This window comes from Scylla paramamosain, chromosome 24 (genome assembly GCF_035594125.1).
Source record: "Scylla paramamosain isolate STU-SP2022 chromosome 24, ASM3559412v1, whole genome shotgun sequence".
In the NCBI taxonomy this organism is placed as follows: Eukaryota; Metazoa; Arthropoda; class Malacostraca; order Decapoda; family Portunidae; genus Scylla; species Scylla paramamosain.
The window spans coordinates 4,570,001-4,588,832 of NC_087174.1; the positions used below are offsets into that span (position 1 = coordinate 4,570,001).

Below are 18,832 nucleotides of genomic sequence, written 5' to 3' on the forward strand. Positions count from 1 at the left end.
TCCCATTAGTCTGGCTACAAGAAGCATGATTCGACAAAGCGAGACACCAAAGAAAACTCACAAAACATTAGGTAGTTCTCAGGGGAAACTCAACCAGAAATGTGTGTGTGTGTGTGTGTGTGTGTGTGTGTGTGTGTGTGTGTGTGTGTGTGTGGCTGCTGGCTTCAACTGTGCCATACAATTTGATATGGCTGCATGTGACACCCGCGTGTAGGAATGAGAGACTAGGGTAATAATGATGATAATGACCCGCCCTGCCACGGAGGCGCCAGTGGGGTGTTTTTGTGCCCCGGAGAGCATAGGGTTACGGTAAGGGAGATATGAGAGAGAGAGAGAGAGAGAGAGAGAGAGAGAGAGAGAGAGAGAGAGAGAGAGAGAGAGAGAGAGTGCGTGGGATGTAGGTGCTTATTTGCCTCAAGTTGTCTTGCCGTGTGCATTTTTACGCTAAGGACTTGAGTTATATTCGTCTGGCGGGACTTCTGTTAACTTGTCGCCTGTGTGTGTGTGTGTGTGTGTGTGTGTGTGTGTGTGTGTGTGTGTGTGTGTGTGTGTGTGTGTGTGTGTGTGTGTGTGTGTATGTGTATGCGCGCACTTAAGAATGCTTGGGTGCGTCATAGTAGATCTGCTTGTTTATCATATATTTTTTTTTTAAGTACTCATAAAACCTCTGGTAAATCTCTCTCTCTCTCTCTCTCTCTCTCTCTCTCTCTCTCTCTCTCTCTCTCTCTCTCTCTGGAAATTGTGAATAAAGTAATCCAAGAGGGGAGCACGAAGAAGGGAGCTAGGGGAGGAAAGCAAAGGGCGTGACAGTGTTGGGGTGGAGGCGGTGGAAGCCCCAACCTACGTCACGTTTGCCTTGTTGATTGACCCTCCCTCTCCCTCCTCTCCTCCCTCCCTCCCCACTTCTTTCACCTCCCTTCCACTTCATCCCATTCCTTTCTCACACCACGCCCCTTCGTCTTACCGCCTCCCCCTCCTTTTTTTTTTTTTTTAGCTCAATCTCTCTCTCTCTCTCTCTCTCTCTCTCTCTCTCTCTCTCTCTCTCTCTCTCTCTCTCTCTCTCTCTCTCTCTCTCTCTCTCTCTCTCTCTCTCTCTCTCTCTCTCTCTCTCTCTCTCTCTCTCTCTCTCTCCTTGCTTTGTTATTGTTTGGAGCAAGTTTAGTGTTGTGAAAGCCGCCGTTCCTTCCTATCCCAACACCTCCGTCTCACGCTCCGCCGCCTCTTCCCTCCCCCACCCTTCCCTTTGCAGCGCGTTGTGGGGCTGGGAGGGAGAGGAAGGGGAGGAAAGACGCTCTCTACTCCAGCAAACATTACCAGTCTCAGTTGTCTCTCGGCGTTGGCAACAGTGTTATGTGATCGGATGAGTGTAGTGCTTGGGGAATATAGAAAGAAACTGAAGGCAGCGTTGCGGTGATACATGTTTGTTATTGCCGTTTATTGTTGTTGTTGTTGTTGTTGATATTATTATTGTTGTTATTTTTGTTAGTGGTACAAGCCACGATATGGTGGTATTACGTTTGTTTTGAGGGCGTCTCGTAGCCAGGCGGCCGTCACCCTACTGCAGGGGTCGCGGTCACCCATTGTCTTGGTGCCCGCCGGTGACTCGCGCGTGAAACTTTGTAAAAACTGGGCCGTTGACGGGGTCAGGTCACCGCCGATCATTCACCATTGTGGTTTCGTGACCAGGTGAACCCTTGTTGAGGTGGAGTGGTGTGTTGTGGAATCCCGCGAGAGTGCTCCCTGGCGGTGCGACGCAGACCGCTGGCGGTGTAGGCGGCGAGGCGGGGCGCACGGCAGACAGAGACAGAGACAGAGACAGTGATCGGTGTGAGGGATGGCGGCGGCGGTGTAGTGATTGGGCGGTGCGGGTGAGGGTCGGCAAGGAGCCATCCCCTAGGCACCATGAGCACCGGGAACCTGCCAGTGGTGGGGACCCCTCCCGGGCTCGGCGCTCCCGGTGCCTTGGCTAAGCTGTCAGGGCTGCACGAGTGGCTGTCTCTTGAGAACAGGCGGGTGAAGCAATGGTGGTCCACCCGCTCTGGCACCGACCTGCACAAGATCTACCTCAACCACCTACAGGATACTGACGGTGAGCTATCTCTCTCTCTCTCTCTCTCTCTCTCTCTCTCTCTCTCTCTCTCTCTCTCTCTCTCTCTCTCTCTCTCTCTCTCTCTCTCTCTCTCTCTCTCTCTCTCTCTCTCTCTCTCTCTGTGCACTGTCGTCGCGTGTCGTCCTTCTCACCCCCCATCCCCAAGGCGTGGAGGCGGTGGGACGGAACATGAACCAGCACCAACACGCCCTCTCCTCCGGAAGTGAAGCTCTGCAAGATGAGTGGCTGTGCTGCTGCTGTAGTGTTCAGGGTCACCCTCAGAATGTGACACCGCCCCGTCACCTATACTTTCTCCATCGCTTCCCTCTCTTCCTTCTGCCGCCTCCAACTTCCTCTTTCCGTCCCTTCCTCTTTCCTCTGTACCAGTATACGCACCTTTCCCACCGCCATATCCATCAACATCGTCGCCTCTGCAGCATCATAACATTCACAGCTACTGAACCCACTCCCTGTCTGGCCCCTTGTGCCCTCCATCTCTCCCGCCTTGTTTGTCGTGGCTGCATTGTGGATCACGCCGAGAGGCCCCCTTCCTCCCCCTCCCTCCCTATCAAGGCCACTCCTCTTCTGCTACACGTCACTCCATAAGCTATAGGAATAGGAAAGAAAGTGAAGGAAAAGCAGCATCGGAAAACTGTCTAGATAATAATGATATAGTAATAAGAGAATGATACTTGTATAGAATAGCATGTGTTTGTCTTGTTTCCTACTGATGTTATTAATATTTCTTAGGTACTCTGTTTATTCCTGTACAAATGCGAAATCATATCTATCTACGCTCGAGACGCTCCCCGTTAGCGGTGGTGTGAGGAGGGTAACGGAGTGCTCAGAATGTTAATGCATCGGACAGACGTGTGTAGAGTGGCTGTGGTGGCGGCTGCAGTGGGTGAGTGTCCCGAAGCACCGCCAACGCCCCTATAATAGGATTTTTTAGGGCTTCAATTATAGTTTTACGTTAATATATCGTGCGTGGCTGAGCGGCGAGACGATGCTAATACCTGGGAGGCGGTGATGCGTCCGGCCACGGCTACACCCTGTGGCGGCAAGGACAGTGCGAGGCGTGAGCGGCCATGGCGGGGCGTGAGGCGGGACTGGGTTTTTCTTGTCCCTCCTCACGATGTTCTTGTTGGGGGGAAGAAAGAGGTCTGATATATATATGGTCGTTGTAGGTTTGTAAAGGAGCAGTCAGTGAAATATGGCTGTTTCTTGCCTTTCACGATGTTCTTGATGTAATGGAGATGAGGGCTTTAATAGGCTAGGAATCGGCGTAGGGGCATAAGGCGGTGTGTTAGGCATGGACTAGGCAGTGTTTTTTGTTCTTCTTCACGGGACTCCTGGTGTAGGGAAGGTTAAGTAGGTTAAGGATCAGTGTAGGGGCATAGGTTAGTGTTAAGCAAAACTAGGTTGTGATTCTAGTTCTTTAGGAGGTTCTTGATGTAGGTCAGGGGTTCACGTAGGTGATGTGTGGAGCAAGACTAGGTTATTCTTGTCCCTCCTCACGATGCCCCGGGATGTGTGAGTGGCCGCGCTACGTAGGCTTATGGCTCACAATGTTATAGGGAACAACTAAGGTTTATAGGCATCTCAGATTACATGAACAGTTACCGTAGTCACACTTAGGGTAGGTTAGAGTCATTCAGATTAGATTACCTATTCTAGATTAATTCATCTTATCCTAGCTGGGGTGGCTGGTCTGTACGTGATCCTGCCCAACTCAGTGGACTGTATTCTGAAATGTTTCATCATCTTATCCCGACAATTTTTTCTGGCATTAGTGGAAGTCTTTGGAGCTTTAAAGAGTATTTTTATATTTGTATTATCAGTGACAACAAAAATTGCCCTTGATAACCTGATCCATCTTCTGATCTTCGAAAGTGACCAGAATGAAAATCCAAAGCGTTTAAGAATACAATTCAATGTCATATCCTTAGACTGTAACTATTGTATCTTTCTTATCTTGCGCATGGTAAACTGAAGGAGTTACTGTACATATAAATTCCTTGATCCTTTCTCGGCGGAGAATCTCTATATGTTCATAGAAGACTTGAAACTGGGAATGTGTGTCGTTGCGTCTGTAATTTGCCCACTTATTTGACTTCACGAATTAATAGGAAAGATCTAAAGACACTTTCTTTTTACTCATAATTGTTGAAAAGATATTTAGTACGTATTATGAAAAGATATTAACCAGTCATCAAATATTGCGAACATCAGTTTGTTTTTCTGTTAACTATGTCTCGTCTGGCACCAGGAAATTATGAATACGTATAATACTGTAACCGTCACTTGGCTATTTTGTGGAGACCCCTCGGCGTATCAGGCAGACATCTCGGCCTCCAGTGTCGTGTGATTAATATACATCATTGTTATAAGCAGCCATGTAACAATTAGAAAGCAGTAGATTGATATCTGAACGTGCCGCTTTTAATAATTAGGAGAAAGAAACTAGTAAACCTTAAATGATTAAGGACGAGTTCTGGGTCCGCACCGTTGCCACAAAGACGGGAGAATGTGTGTGATTTCTTCTTTATCGGAAAGTTTGTCGGTCATAGAGTATAGTCACTGTCACAAGTCAAGTAATACCCTCTTTGCTACTCTATGCTCGTCTTCCTTCGCCCCAAAGTCCTCAGAATAACCTACTTGTATTTTTACTGTATATGTTTTCTCTCACTCTTAATCCTCTTAGTAACCTTCAGCTCTCATTTCTAGTGTGTGCTTCTCTTCTTTCACTCTGTAAGTCTTCTGAGTAAACTCTAATTTCTACTGTTTGCTTCTCTTCTCTTATTCTCCTTCCCTCTTAGTAACCTTCTGTTCTTACTTCTACAGTGTGCACGTCTTCTCACTCTTAAGTTCTCTGAGTAACTTTTTACTCTTATTCATACTGTGTGCTCTTTCTTTTTTTTTTTTTTTTTTTTTTTCGTAAAGTCGTCTAAGTAAACCTCTTATTTTCTACCTTTAAATCCTCAGAGTAACCACCTGGCTTTATCTCTCTCTCTCTCTCTCTCTCTCTCTCTCTCTCTCTCTCTCTCTCTCTCTCTCTCTCTCTCTCTCTCTCTCTCTCTCTCTCTCTCTCCCCCCATAGCCTCAAATTTACCTCCAACTCTCTTGTAAACTTTAGAAACTTAACAAGTAATGGATTCCCAGCACATCAGACGACTTCAGAATCAGATAAGATACACTGTATTATTCAACTATTTCCTGCATACCGGGTATCTTTAAGTTCACCCCCATGAGCATGCGAAATGTTCTCATTTTATCATATTTTATTAATCTGGCGCTTCTTGGCGGATGTCTTTGGTATCACTTCCTTCATTCTGTTATTACATAAGATTTTCTCCGCTCTGATCTTATCATTTTGTGATACTACGCTACTGTTTTAATTGTACTGCCATCATTATTGCTTTTCTAGGGTTCTCTCTCTCTCTCTCTCTCTCTCTCTCTCTCTCTCTCTCTCTCTCTCTCTCTCTCTCTCTCTCTCTCTCTCTCTCTCTCTCTCTCTCTCTCTCTCTCTCTCTCTCTCTCTCCTTTCCTTTCCTTTCCTTTTTCCCGTTCCTCTCCTTCCTACCTTTTCCATCATCCTTTGTTCTATCACCGGTTATTATTCTCTCCCTCCTTTCCTCTTCATACATACCTTTCGTTATCATTTCTATCGTCACCTTGTTCCCTTCCTTGCTTCCTTCGGTCTCTCTTTCTCTACAACGTACATACTTTTCAACTACACGTACAGCGCCTCTCGTTATTTCTACTGACGATGCGGAAGCCGGTTGGTGTGATGAGAATGGTGACAACTGAAGCCTTAGAAGAAGCATGACAGTCGTGACTCAAGGTACTAACGCAGTAAAGAATGGAATGGAGACACCGTGATGCTAAGAGTATTGTAAACGTGAAAGAGAAAAGGGATCGTGGCGTATTGGTTGATAGATTGATGCTTTATTGACCACAAGGTGTACTCACTGTAATTAACAAGACAATATCATCGTCCAGTCAACACGTATGACGGATTAAACACTTACGAGTAGATGTATCCTGTGAACATGAGAACACGAAGGAACAATTGTAGTTATAGTAGTAGAATTTTTAATCTTGCCTAACTAAAGCACGTACGATGTGTTTGTTGATGCCTTTTCTCTCTTTTTAATTAACATTTCCTGCCCTACTAGATCCGCCTTGATTCGCTTTGTAAAGAAACACAAACATGTTTAGCAAGACCGGAGGTGTACTCGATAAAGTTATGCTTAAAAAGAAACTTCCTTACATACAGCGTGGAGATCCGGAATGTTGACATACAAGTAAGCATCAAAAACCCAGGCGAGAAACCCAAATTAAGACAAACCATAGACGAATAAATCATGGAAAGAACAAAAAAGAAAGCAGGCAAGCGCAGGTACCCACGCAGGCAGGCAGGCAGGCAGGCAGGCAAGCAAGCAAGCAAGCACAGGAAGACACGCACTTGCTCACACAGACTCACGCGCTCTTCCTCCTGTGTCTGTTTGCTTTTGAAATATCGCTCGCGGCTGTATATTTTTGGTTGGCGGGGGCGTGGGTTAGAGCAAACAGGTTGTAAATCACGTCAGACTGACATACTTTCATGGCGTATCATTTCTAGTGTAGCCGCGTGTGCCGAGTGCCTGCCTATACCTCTGCAGGCCGGCGTGGCGAGGGTGAGGGTAAACAGGATACTGCCGAAGCAAATAAGCCGCTTTCAAGGTCGCGGTGGTGGTGTTGGTGGTGGGTGTAGGTGTTTAAGGGCGCCGCCGGTCCGCTTACTGCACGGGTTTGCGTCACGATTACTGTTGTTACCATTACTACTGCTGCTGGTGCTGCTGATGATACTACTACTACTACTACTACTACTACTATGATGACAACAACTATTGCTGCTACTACGACTGCTTGTGGCATTTCTGTATTGCTCTCGTCTTATGAAGATTACTACTACTACGACTACTACTACTACTACTACTACTACTACTACTACTACTTGGAGTATTACTATGTTCCTCACGTTTACTTACGACTTAGTTTTTTTCTTTTCTTTCTTTTCTTTGTTGCACCAAATGTGAAACAAACCAAAAGTTTATAATAGAAGATAGAAATCGGAAAAAAAAAACCTTAACTGCTGCTCCTGAAGGGGAAAAGAGTGGAATAACCCTGAGATCGGTTCAGTTTGGTGGACTGTGTGATGCCTCCCCTTAAAACGCATTACATCCTCTGTCTTTGGAATGAGGAAGGACAGAGGAAGGAAGATATTCAGCAGTAAGGATGAGTGTTATCGGACCACTCTCCCGCTCCCCTTCCACAGCACAGACGAACCTGAGTGAATAAAAACATCATTCTCTTATTGCTGTGAGTTTTCGTGTTTTTGGGGAAGATTGGAACCAGTCTGCCGTGGGAAAACACATGTTACGAGAGGAAACGAACACACATTTGAGGAGTGAAACAAAAAAGGTCAAGAATGTCTTAACCTTCTTACGACTTTTAGAAATTGCTGTACTCGGTCATGTTGTAATTAAATTTATATTAGTCTTGGTCTCTTCCCAGTTTCATTCTTCGCGTGATTGGCAAGAAACGTACATTTTTTCCCACCTTTTTATATCACTTTCTCTTCCCGTTGTCTTCATTTCGGGTATTAAGGAGTGAAACTATCTTGTGTTTCTCATGTTTAAATCACTGGAATACATCTGTCCCTTGTGTTTGTCTCTACGTTGGCGATGAGATGTTATTGCCTCAGTGCATCAGAATTTGTTCGTGTCTTGATTTTCTTTCATCTTAAGGACAGCAAGTGATAGTCCTTACTGACACAGGATTTCGTCTTAATTTATCTACCAATTATCTGAAACGTCGAAAAAGTATTCTCTCTCTCTCTCTCTCTCTCTCTCTCTCTCCTCTCTCTCTCTCTCTCTCTCTCTCTCTCTCTCTCTCTCTCTCTCTCTCTCTCTCTCTCCTCTCTCTCTCTCTCTCTCTCTCTCTCTCTCTCTCGTGGTCCTGCAGCGTGGAGCTTACCAGTTCTTCCCATGGCCTCCCTCTCATCCTGCCTTCCTCCATCCTTTCCTCCTTCCTCCCCTCTCTCCCTCCCTTCCGCCATCCCTTCACCACTCCTTTTCACCACCACCGCCGTTGCAACAGGCTTCAGCAGGACTTCACAAAGGCGTCCTAGTCCCTCTGTTCCTCTCCCTCCCTCTTATTCCGTCATTTTATTCTCCCGTATCCTCCCCTTCCATGCCTTCTTACTTTCCCTCCCCAAGTGTTCTCAAGCGTATCATACATGCATCTTATTATGCCAGATTTCTTAACATGTATCAGTAGATTTCATAGAACCACGAATATAAAGAAGTGCCTTTGTAAACTTTTCCTACAGTTCATTTGGTACAGTTAGCGCGGACCGTAGTGCAAACTTTTTGAGTTTGCACTACGATCCGCGTTTTGGGGAACCATATGATTCTGTGTAACCAAAATCAAGCCGGGAGAAAGTGACTAACCAGCATCCTTCCCCAACACTCCTACCCGCCGCGCGTCACGTTTCTCGGTCTCAGTGTGTTACTGGCCAGCGGAGAGTTCGCTTTTCCTGGCTTTGTCTCAGAATTTCTTTAGCTTTTACCATTATTTTTGCTGTCCTTTTGGGCGTGCTATGCTCTTTGCATGATGCCTGGAAACCGTACAAAGCATGATGATGTCGTGAGAGTTGTTGAACTCCACAAAGTAGGTAAAAATAATCGAGAAATAGCCCATTTAGTTGGATTGACAGAATCAACTGTGTCCAGACTCCTTAATAAATGGCGTGTGGGTGGCAAGGGTGATTTTGTGCCCACCCACAAACATGCTGGGGGCAAGGCCCTTGCTATATCTCCAAAGGCTTTAAGGCTTGTAAAGGCTCAATTGGACCTCCAACCTTCTATTACTGCAAAGGAATTGAAGGAAAAGAACCCTAAACTTCTTGGAGGAGTCTCTATTAGGACAATTCAAGAAAATATTCAGAAGCGCTTAAATTACTCGAAAGTTAAAGCACGTGTTAAGCCCTTGGTCACTGCCCGACAAAGGGCTCGACGCGTCAAATTTGCCAAAGAATACAAAGACTGGGACATTACAGCCTGGAGAATGGTACTTTGGACTGATGAGGCGATCTTTTGTATCAGCGAGAGCAAGGGAAAGAAGGTGTGGAAGTCTCCTGCTGCGTCAGCATGTGACCCACGCCTGACGGTGACAAGTGTTAAACACCCACCCTATCTCATGGTTTGGGGTGCCTTTGGCTATGGTGGTTTGGGAAACCTTGCAATACTCCCTAAGGGCCAGACTGTCAACTCAGAGCGCTATATTAAACTTCTGCAGGAGAATTTGGGAGAGTTGCAAAAACCGGATGTGAGATCCTGCAGCAGGACGGCGCCCCTTGCCACACCTCTAAGGCGGCAAAAAAATGGCTCAATGATTGTGAAGTTGAGTATATAAGGGATTGGCCTGGTCAGTCACCCGATATTTCCCCCATTGAAAACTTGTGGGGCATCATGAAGGCACGCCTTCGTCAGGAGGACACATCAACTATTCCTAAGCTTGAATTAGCCATTCAGAAGGTTTGGGATGAAATACCTGCTTCCCACTGTCAGAATTTGGCCGATTCAGTCCCAAACAGACTTAAACAGGTCATTAAGGCCAAGGGCTTCCCGATCCCCAAGTAATTTTGAAGTGTAGGTTTTTATTTTATTTTTTTGGATTTTTTTAATAAATGAAATTGAGTTTTTTCTGAAGTTTGCACTACGGTCCGCGCTAACTGTAGCATGTGTGAGTCTTGAAAGAAAGTTCACGCATCATTTTCCTTCCTTGAGCGATAGATAGTCGATATTCTTCACGACTCTCTGGTTACTTGTCTGTCTTTTATGGCGCTGCGTGTGCGGAGGGTGGAGGCTCTGGTGTCTTCGGGCGTGGTTCCTTTCAGACCTGCACGCACACACCTGCGCGATCTACATGGAGATAAAATAAGAGACGAAGGGGGGACTAAATTAAAAGCGATTCGTCAATGAGGGAAGTTTAGGAAGCAGCGCTCCGGTGGTATTACCCAGACATGGTTGCTAGGCGAGAAGACCGGTGAAGGTGATGGTGGTGGCTGTGAGGTATTGAAGGAAGCATATTGTGAGAGCGGTGCCAATAAATATCCAGAGAGAGAGAGAGAGAGAGAGAGAGAAAGAGAGAAAGAGAGAGAGAGAGAGAGCACATCATTCAAGAACTCAGGAACTCAGCGGAACATTACTATCATGAGAGCTTCGTCATTCTCAGCTTCCTGTCTTTCTCCAACGGCCCCCGCCCAGCCTGCCTACTTGCCTACTGTCTTCCCGCGCCACCGACCTTCCTTTGTCCTTCCTTAACTATACTCATAGTGATGCTAGATTATTATTATTATTATTATTATTATTATTATTATTATTATTATTATTATTATTATTATTGTCTTGTGATTACTGTATTATTTAGATTTTTTTTTTTCATTCCCGTCGTATATCGTACATTTATCAGTTTTCATTTTAAGTGTAGGATTAAGACGTTTGCTTTACAAGAAAAGATGAAAGAAAAGGAGAAAAAAATGATGAAAACTCTCTCTCTCTCTCTCTCTCTCTCTCTCTCTCTCTCTCTCTCTCTCTCTCTCTCTCTCTCTCTCTCTCTCTCTCTCTCTCTCTCTCTCTCTCTCTCTCTCTCTCAAGAAAGGACGCACTGTAGGTAGGTATAATGTAAGATATAACAAATTATCTCAACTTGCACATCTCCTTTATCTGGCGTAACTAATATAATACGACACGTGGCCTCTAAAGCTTGACTTATTGCCGTACTTATGTCACACAAATCCTGCCTTCTAGAGAAACTTCGATACCGGTGTAGATTAGCCCGGGTGTTTCTGCCAGCCGCCGCGTGGGGCGTTGGTGGCGGTAAGCTGAGGTTATCTTCTGTAACTTATGATTCTGTTTAACCGTGTAGGTTAGTGGATATAGTCATGTTTCGTATCGTCAGAAAGTGATTCAAAAAAAGTATAATTCAGTGTGATTATTATTATTATTATTATTATTATTATTATTATTATTATTATTATTATTAGTGTGTGTGTGTGTGTGTGTGTGTGTGTAGTACATTAAGTAGATCTTAAATAAACTAGTGTTATTTTTGTGTTTTCTTTGTATTACGCCTTACTGATCAGATACAAGATTGCTGGGTTCTAAAATTCACAAAGACGCGGCACCGCTTCGACTGATTATATATAAATTAGTGTTAAGTTGCAGATGGAATTATATGGTCAATAAATACATATTCATCATTTCATCTTGCTTGTTGGAGAAAAAGGGGCATTCGTGGATCAGAAAGTTCTAGTTTTTGGTGAAGAATAACCAGCTGCTGTCATGTCAAAAATATGAAAGCTACGGAATATATATATATATATATATATATATATATATATATATATATATATATATATATATATATATATATATATATATATATATATATATTTTTTTTTTTTTTTTTTTTTTTTTTTACGCAGTGCAAAATCCTGTATCAGTCATAACAAACCTGTTTTATGTATACTTTAACCCCACGACCTGCAACAAAGAAAGGCAGGCAGTCACTGTTCGCGTGTCCCTCTTGTCCATGTTTCCCGGCAGTAGACGTAATGTGTCGCGGGTCAGGCGGTAGATGGGTAACTAACGGCGTCATGTCCACGAGTCAATAGCGGTATAGAATCATGTAAAATAGGAAAGAAAAGAACCTAGTGTAACCATTCCCGAAGTCTTTGTGGCGAGGTTGCGAGAGGTTCTTTGTGGCCATCAGACGTGCTTTCAAGTGACGGTGAGCGGCGGATAGGAAGGACAGAAAGAGACCGACCCAGCCAAGCCACGCTACTCGCCGCACACACCACGCCCATCACGCCACTCTCTCTCTCTCTCTCTCTCTCTCTCTCTCTCTCTCTCTCTCTCTCTCTTGCTTTTAGGATAATATTTGACGGTTTCATTTTAATATTACAATGCTGCGATATCTTACTGTGGACTTTACATAGTCATATTTGTAACTGGTATGTTGTAACCAATAAATGTCTGTTAATCAATCTATCTGTGTGTGTGTGTGTGTGTGTGTGTGTGTGTGTGTGTGTGTTTGTTTGTGTGTGCGTGCGGCCAGGATGGGCGCGAGTTAGAGCGCCATTGTGGCATCCTGATGTTGAGGAGGAAGCGAACCCAGGGAAGACGTCACGTAATTTTCTATAATTTTGCTTCCATTGTTAGCCATCACTACCATGACATCATGTCCATTTCTGTTTCAGGACACGCTTTTCCCTTTGTCTTTTCAACGACAAATAAACAGACTCTCTGACGCGACCTCAATGTGTCACTCATCCCAGAATTTATTTTGTTATTACTACATATTTTACATTCAGGACGGGATGATGCCTGTCATGATGTAGCTCCAGACAATAGGCAAGGCTAGTGAAGCCTCTGTCTGAGTCTCTATCTTGTTTTGCAGAGTTGCGGTCGCAGCTGAATGAACAGTTGCGGGCGCTCGATGGCCGCGTGGACACACAGACGGCCCTGGTGGGGGAGCTGCAGGATTGGTTCCGGCGTCGTGCAGAACTCCACCAGGACTATTCCTTTAAGCTGGACAAACTGGCCAAGTCCCTCCAGGCGAGGCACAAGGAACAGAAGTACAAGTGAGTGCCATGCTCTCCTACTTGTGAGCCTGTTGACCACTGATTTTGTAGAGTGAAGGCAGAGAATTGACTTATAAACATGAAATTTGATATGGTCACCTTAATAATGAGTCAGTCTCTCTCTCTCTCTCTCTCTCTCTCTCTCTCTCTCTCTCTCTCTCTCTCTCTCTCTCTCTCTCTCTCTCTCTCTCTCTCTCTCTCTCTCTCTCTCTCTCTCTCTCTCTCTCACCGAAAAATCAGAGAAATATATTTTGTTATTTTGTGTTCATTTATTTATTTATTTATTTATTTCCTTGCGGCTGTTATGGAAAGATTTGTGGAGAAAATAACATGTATTTCGTCATTATTACACAGATATTAATTCATAAAGGTAAAAATTAACAGGATATAAGTTGTGCTATTTTTTATCATAATCTTGGAAAGAGTTTTTCACACTTTTATATTTGCACATAACAGCATCTGTAGACTACCACTTTCATTTTGATGCATGAACAAATTGCTGTAATTCAAAGTGGTTACAGCTTCGTGTTATTTTCAGACGTGAACAGCTGCATCTGTTAAGTGTTTACAGCTGCTGGAATTCTTTAGTAAACCAGACAAGGAAAGATGCACGGGATCACGCTGCTATGGCTGATGTCTACCTCAACAACATCATTCCTCGGTTCACCCAGATCCAGGATGATGTACAGCGGATATACAAGAGGGTGAGATGCTGGTGGAGTTTTTGGTTGGAAAAGAAAACTATGTACTGCAATCACTTGTAGAGCTGAGCAATTTTAGTTACAGCATGGTGCACCTGGCTAAAAAAAAAAACATTTCTTTGGCGGTGCACTTGTGAGTGAGTACAATATTTGTAGGAAAAGTGCTTCAAAAGCCATAGGACATCACTCTTCAGTCTAGGTGGTTTATTGCATTAGTATATACATTCTTTGTTACTAACTTTTATCTTTTATGAACAAGTGCTGGATTTTCCTGATATTAATTTGTTGATTTTGTTACCTTTCAGTGTCGGGAAATTGGTTATGAAAGCCATGAGGAACTGCTTAAGGTATTGCATGAGCTCCACACCACCATGCGTACTTATCACACCTATCAGACAGAGTTCAAGAATGCTGAGACCAAACTACGTAATTTTGAAGCTCAGAGAAGCAAGTTGGAGCAGGGCATTCCTAAGGAGAAACTGGAAAAGAGCAAGAAATTTAGAGTTATTGAGAAGGAAATTCAGAAGGTAGTTATACTTACAGCATTATATTTCTTTAATTTTTTGAGGGCCAGGAAGGGTTATAAGAATTTCCACAAATTTCAATTAAAACTTAGAACCTGGATGTCTTACTCATTTGGTTTATGTAGGATTTTCAGTGAAGGATTTCCTTAACATTTACAGCTTTTTTTAACATTTACAGAGAAGTAACAAGTACATGGATGCCAAGCTGAAAGCGCTGAAGGCCCGTAATGAATATATTCTCTCAATGGACTCTGCCAATGCTGCCATTCATAAGTACTTTGTGGAAGATCTGTCTGACATTGTTGATGTAAGTTCAGAACACTAAATGATTATTCTGTCAGATGCTTTGCTGCCTTGATACAGTATATGTCTCTTTAATGGATCAGTTTAGTATTGAAGATAATGTATTCCATTTGTAATATTTTGTATCCCACAATCTATTGAAATATAAAACATTATGGTAGGTATTTTTGCCAGTATTATCAAGGAAGCCATTTTATACAGTTATTTTTATTTTATTTTTTTTTTTTCACAGTGCATGGACTTTGGGTTCCACAGCAGCATAGCCCGAGCCCTTAAGACCCATGTGTCTGGGCAGGAATGTATGCGAAGGAGTCTGCAGGGAGGTATTGATGACATAAATAAAACCATCAGCAACTTGGACTCTCGCTTGGACAAACAAAGGTTCCTGGAATTCAACAATGCTGCCTTCATGCTGCCCAAGAAGTTTGAGTTTCAAGGACATAAAGGGGATGAGGTGAGAGAGTTTGATGCTGAGGGTTTTTGTGCCAACATGATGACCTGTTGAGGTTTTCCTTAACCTGTGTTGAGTGTTGGCTGTGTGGTGCTCACTGAACCCTTCCATGTGTAAGAATGCCAGATTTTGAAGTGGAATGAACTGTTTGAGGTTTTCCTTAACCTGTGTTGAGTGTTGGCTGTGTGGTGCTCACTGAACCCTTCCATGTGTAAGAATGCCAGATTTTGAAGTGGAATGAACTGTTTGATCATGTATGTTTGCTTGTTATGATTTATCTTAACTCAGATTACCAAAATTTCTTATCCTTTGTAGCTTTCCTCTTAATACTTCAGTTTGATTTCAATATGTTTCAGCTTGCTTGCTTTCTTTTCTCCTTTGGGCATATATATACATTGCTAACACTTTTTTGGTTCTTGCACTGGTCCATTAACTGCTTTTAGGAACATTTTGCATATTCTGATATAAGTATTTTTTTATAGAAATGAGTGATATTAAGTAACTATTGCTTTCATCTGTGTTATAATCAGTGAACAGTGTTGTATAGCCATGAAATCTGGCACTGCAAATATTACAGAAAAGATAATTTCTCTTTAAGGTGTAGAATATTTACATAAAACAAACAAAAAAAAATATAATTTCAACAATCTTGCTGAGGATTTAGAATGCTGTTCTATATATTCACTATTTTGAAATGCTACAAAAGATTGTAGCTCAAAGCGTAGAATCTCTTGTCAAAGTATTTTGTGTTAATTTTACAAAAGAAGCAGAGAATCATTTTGAATTTTAACATGAATTGTAGCTTTTGCATTTCAGATGAGATTATATGTTCTAAATTTTTACTGCTTTATATTTTATAACTTAATTTAAAAGAAATTTTAATTGGTACTTGAAGAAAAATCAATGTTTAGATGGGAATTATTTTGCTATTATAGCTTGAAAAATATGTAGATGGGATTTTTATTTCTTTAAAGTTTTTCACCACTGCTTTGGGCTTTGAAATGGTACCTACCTCTTTTTCATTGCTTGCAGAAACATGAGCTTTAATATTTTCACCTTCAAGGAACCAGTATAAGCACAGCACAGCATTATATCTTCTGTAAAAATACCTGAATGTGTTTAATTAGCATGCTTATTCAATGTTACACCATGGTAATGTTCCACTGATGGTATCTTTCCTCAATTGGTTGTGGCACATATTTTCTAAATCGCTCTATGGAGAAGTTCTTGGCAGGCACTCACTGTGTAGTGCCAGACTCATGAGGATTCCACCACAACACAGGTGAACCAGGTGGTGGTGAACCGCCATGTCCAGGAGGAGATGGAGAAGCGCTATGCCCACCTTGTCTCCAGACTAACCAGCCTCAAGACAGAGTCAGAGGAGACCTGGAAGACCATTGAGACAGCAGAGAAAACCCTCATGGAGATGATCAACACACGGGATTATGATTGTGCTCACTACTTCGTCGATGAGCCAAGGCCGGACAACAAGCAACCTGAGTCCATAATGATCAAGATGAAGGCAGACCGTCAAGAGACTGAGGATTTCTATTTAAGTGTAAGTCTTACTTGTCTTGTTCTATTTTTCTGATCATATTGAGATTCTGTGGACAAGGATGGGAATGAAAGATAGTTGTAAATAATTTGCTCTCTATTTAAAGCTAATTTAACTTTCAGAAATTCCGTGAATATACTCTTGGAAGCAATCTCATAACTCGCTTACAAGCAAGATATGAGCTAATGAGAAAGGCACTTGGAGATGAGACACAGGCCTCCTCCTCCCCAACACCGACAAGGTCTGGTCTCTGTGACTTGTGTACTTTTGTTACAAAAGTAAATTTTGAAGTTAAATGTTCTCCAATACATAAAAAATTTGTTTATCATTGCATTGAAATTTGTGATAAGTTTCTAATAATATTTTCAAGAAATATCAAATCTATTGCAAAATCATTAGTGTTAATTTGTTATTTTGAAGGATGATCTGAAGTAATTCCTTGCTATTCCTGGAGTGAAGTAAATGAGGCATGAATGATCACCTTATAAATAACTTGCTTGATCCAATACAGGAATTTGGTGAACAAGCCACGTCGTCGCCGCATTGGACGCAACCCTCTGATGGGACAGCCCAAGCTCTTTGGAGGGTCCCTTGAGGAATACTTGGAGGCCACTGGTCAGGAGATTCCTCTCATCATGAAGTCTTGCATCAGGGTCATCAACCTATATGGTATGAAGATACTTTCTTTCATTACTGAATATTAGAGCTTCTTTTGGGGAAAGAATTAGCATGACAAGTCTGTTTTTATTATATTATTCTTAGATTTATTTATTGAAGACCTGATGGAGATTTTTTCCTGTTATGGAAAGATGTGTAGAGAAAATACCTGATATATATCATCATTAGTTAATACTTTTAACATATTACAAGAAAAAATAATTTAGAAATGTGGGTGATCATAAGAAAAATTATGGTAGCTGTTTTAGAATATGAAACTTGACATTTATCAGTGAAACAATCATGTTGAAAGCTCACAGTTGTGCAGATCCCACAGTTATGGTTACTGTATACTTACATGCAATATCTCCCTGCCAGGCCTGCACCACCAAGGGATATTCAGAGTCTCTGGATCTCAAGTGGAGATCAACAACTTTAGGGAATCCTTTGAGAGAATGGAAGACCCGCTAGCAGATGTGACTGATGCCTCTGACATCAACAGTGTGGCTGGTGTCCTGAAACTGTATTTGCGGGAGCTGAGGGAACCACTTTTCCCAACTGTGTTCTTTGATCAGTTTATGGAAATTGCTCGTAAGTTCATGCCTGTTAATACTGAAGAAACTCCACATGAATGCATTTGGATAATCATGGAATTTGAAAGACTAAACTGTTTTTTAACTCTGTCAAGTATAGCCATTTGTGTTTGGGATCAATGATAATATTTTGAGAGCAAGTAATTGCAGGCTGAAACAATGATGTGATTGTTAGTGAGCTTGAATCAACCAGTTAAGATCAATATGATTCCTAGCATTCATTTTCACATATATTTTTATTATTTTCTTAACAATGTTCACCATTACACACAATACACACTCCAATCTTTGTCTCCATCCTTCTTAGTCTTGTATCATGCTTTCTCTACCATGTATTCTAACATTTTATAAAAGTATTATATGAAGTTATATGAAGTTATATGAAGTTATGTTTCAAAAAAGGAATGAGTATTGAAATTAGCTTGTTAAACTCAATCTTTTGTTTCAGCTCTAGAGAAGAAACATGATTTTGTAGTGAAGATGAGAGATGTTGTGACCAGTCTTCCCCGCCCAGTGTTTGTTGTGATGCGTTACCTCTTCGCCTTCCTTAATCAGTGAGTCACTCACTGCTCTTGTCAGTGCTAGGATGTCCAGACCACATCAGATTTTTTTGTAATTTTCAGTGACCACCACATCCATCACTAATGTGTAAAGTTTTTAGCAAAAGAAGTTACAGAAAATAGAAAATGTTTCATTGGTGTGCTGAGTAAGGCTGTAAAAATAGAATAGATTGATAGGAGCATACAGAGGATCATAATAGTAGATTGGAATGAATTTTGTGATATTGAAGAACTGATACAGGATTAGACTTCTCTTTCTGAATGATCATTTATGAATTATATGTATTACTGAAATTAATCAAGTGACAGGTATGGTGTGGATTGAAGTGAAAGTCCTAGAGATAGAATGAAAATGCTGGGGTGTGTGATTGTTTTTATAATGCATTGTTTTAGTCATTAATTTGAATTATTTTCTGCTTTCTCCTTATATTTTTCTTTATGGCAAAACCTGTCTCTCCTTCAGTTTATCAGAGTTTAGTGATGAGAATATGATGGACCCATACAACCTGGCCATCTGCTTTGGCCCCACACTAGTGCCCATCCCTGAAGACAAAGACCAGGTATTTGTGTGTGTGTGTGTGTGTGTGTGTGTGTTGAAGATACAGATAGATAAAAGAAAAAAAAAGATACTGAGTTTGTGGTTTCTTTCAGATTATGCATTAATTAGCCTTTTCAGTGCAATATTGAATATGTTATATGTTGTTTT

General features: G+C 42.1%; 1 protein-coding gene across 10 annotated transcripts in view; it reads left to right on the forward strand.

Moving 5' to 3' along the window:
- Positions 1-18,832, forward strand: part of LOC135112612 (SLIT-ROBO Rho GTPase-activating protein 1-like) — a 126,133-nt gene that overhangs the window by 91,297 nt on the left and 16,004 nt on the right. For 6 of the 10 annotated variants that reach the window (XM_064027129.1, XM_064027139.1, XM_064027134.1 and 3 more), the window contains exons 2-12: positions 12,599-12,782; positions 13,321-13,486; positions 13,789-14,010; positions 14,186-14,314; positions 14,543-14,764; positions 16,017-16,319; positions 16,439-16,557; positions 16,828-16,985; positions 17,352-17,564; positions 18,015-18,120; positions 18,590-18,686. In XM_064027129.1, the coding sequence (XP_063883199.1) occupies positions 12,599-12,782; positions 13,321-13,486; positions 13,789-14,010; positions 14,186-14,314; positions 14,543-14,764; positions 16,017-16,319; positions 16,439-16,557; positions 16,828-16,985; positions 17,352-17,564; positions 18,015-18,120; positions 18,590-18,686 (1,919 nt within the window). Of the gene's footprint in view, positions 1-1,686; positions 2,090-12,598; positions 12,783-13,320; positions 13,487-13,788; positions 14,011-14,185; positions 14,315-14,542; positions 14,765-16,016; positions 16,320-16,438; positions 16,558-16,827; positions 16,986-17,351; positions 17,565-18,014; positions 18,121-18,589; positions 18,687-18,832 lie in introns of all 10 variants that reach the window. The other 4 variants (XM_064027132.1, XM_064027135.1, XM_064027133.1 and 1 more) reach the window with 3 other exon arrangements.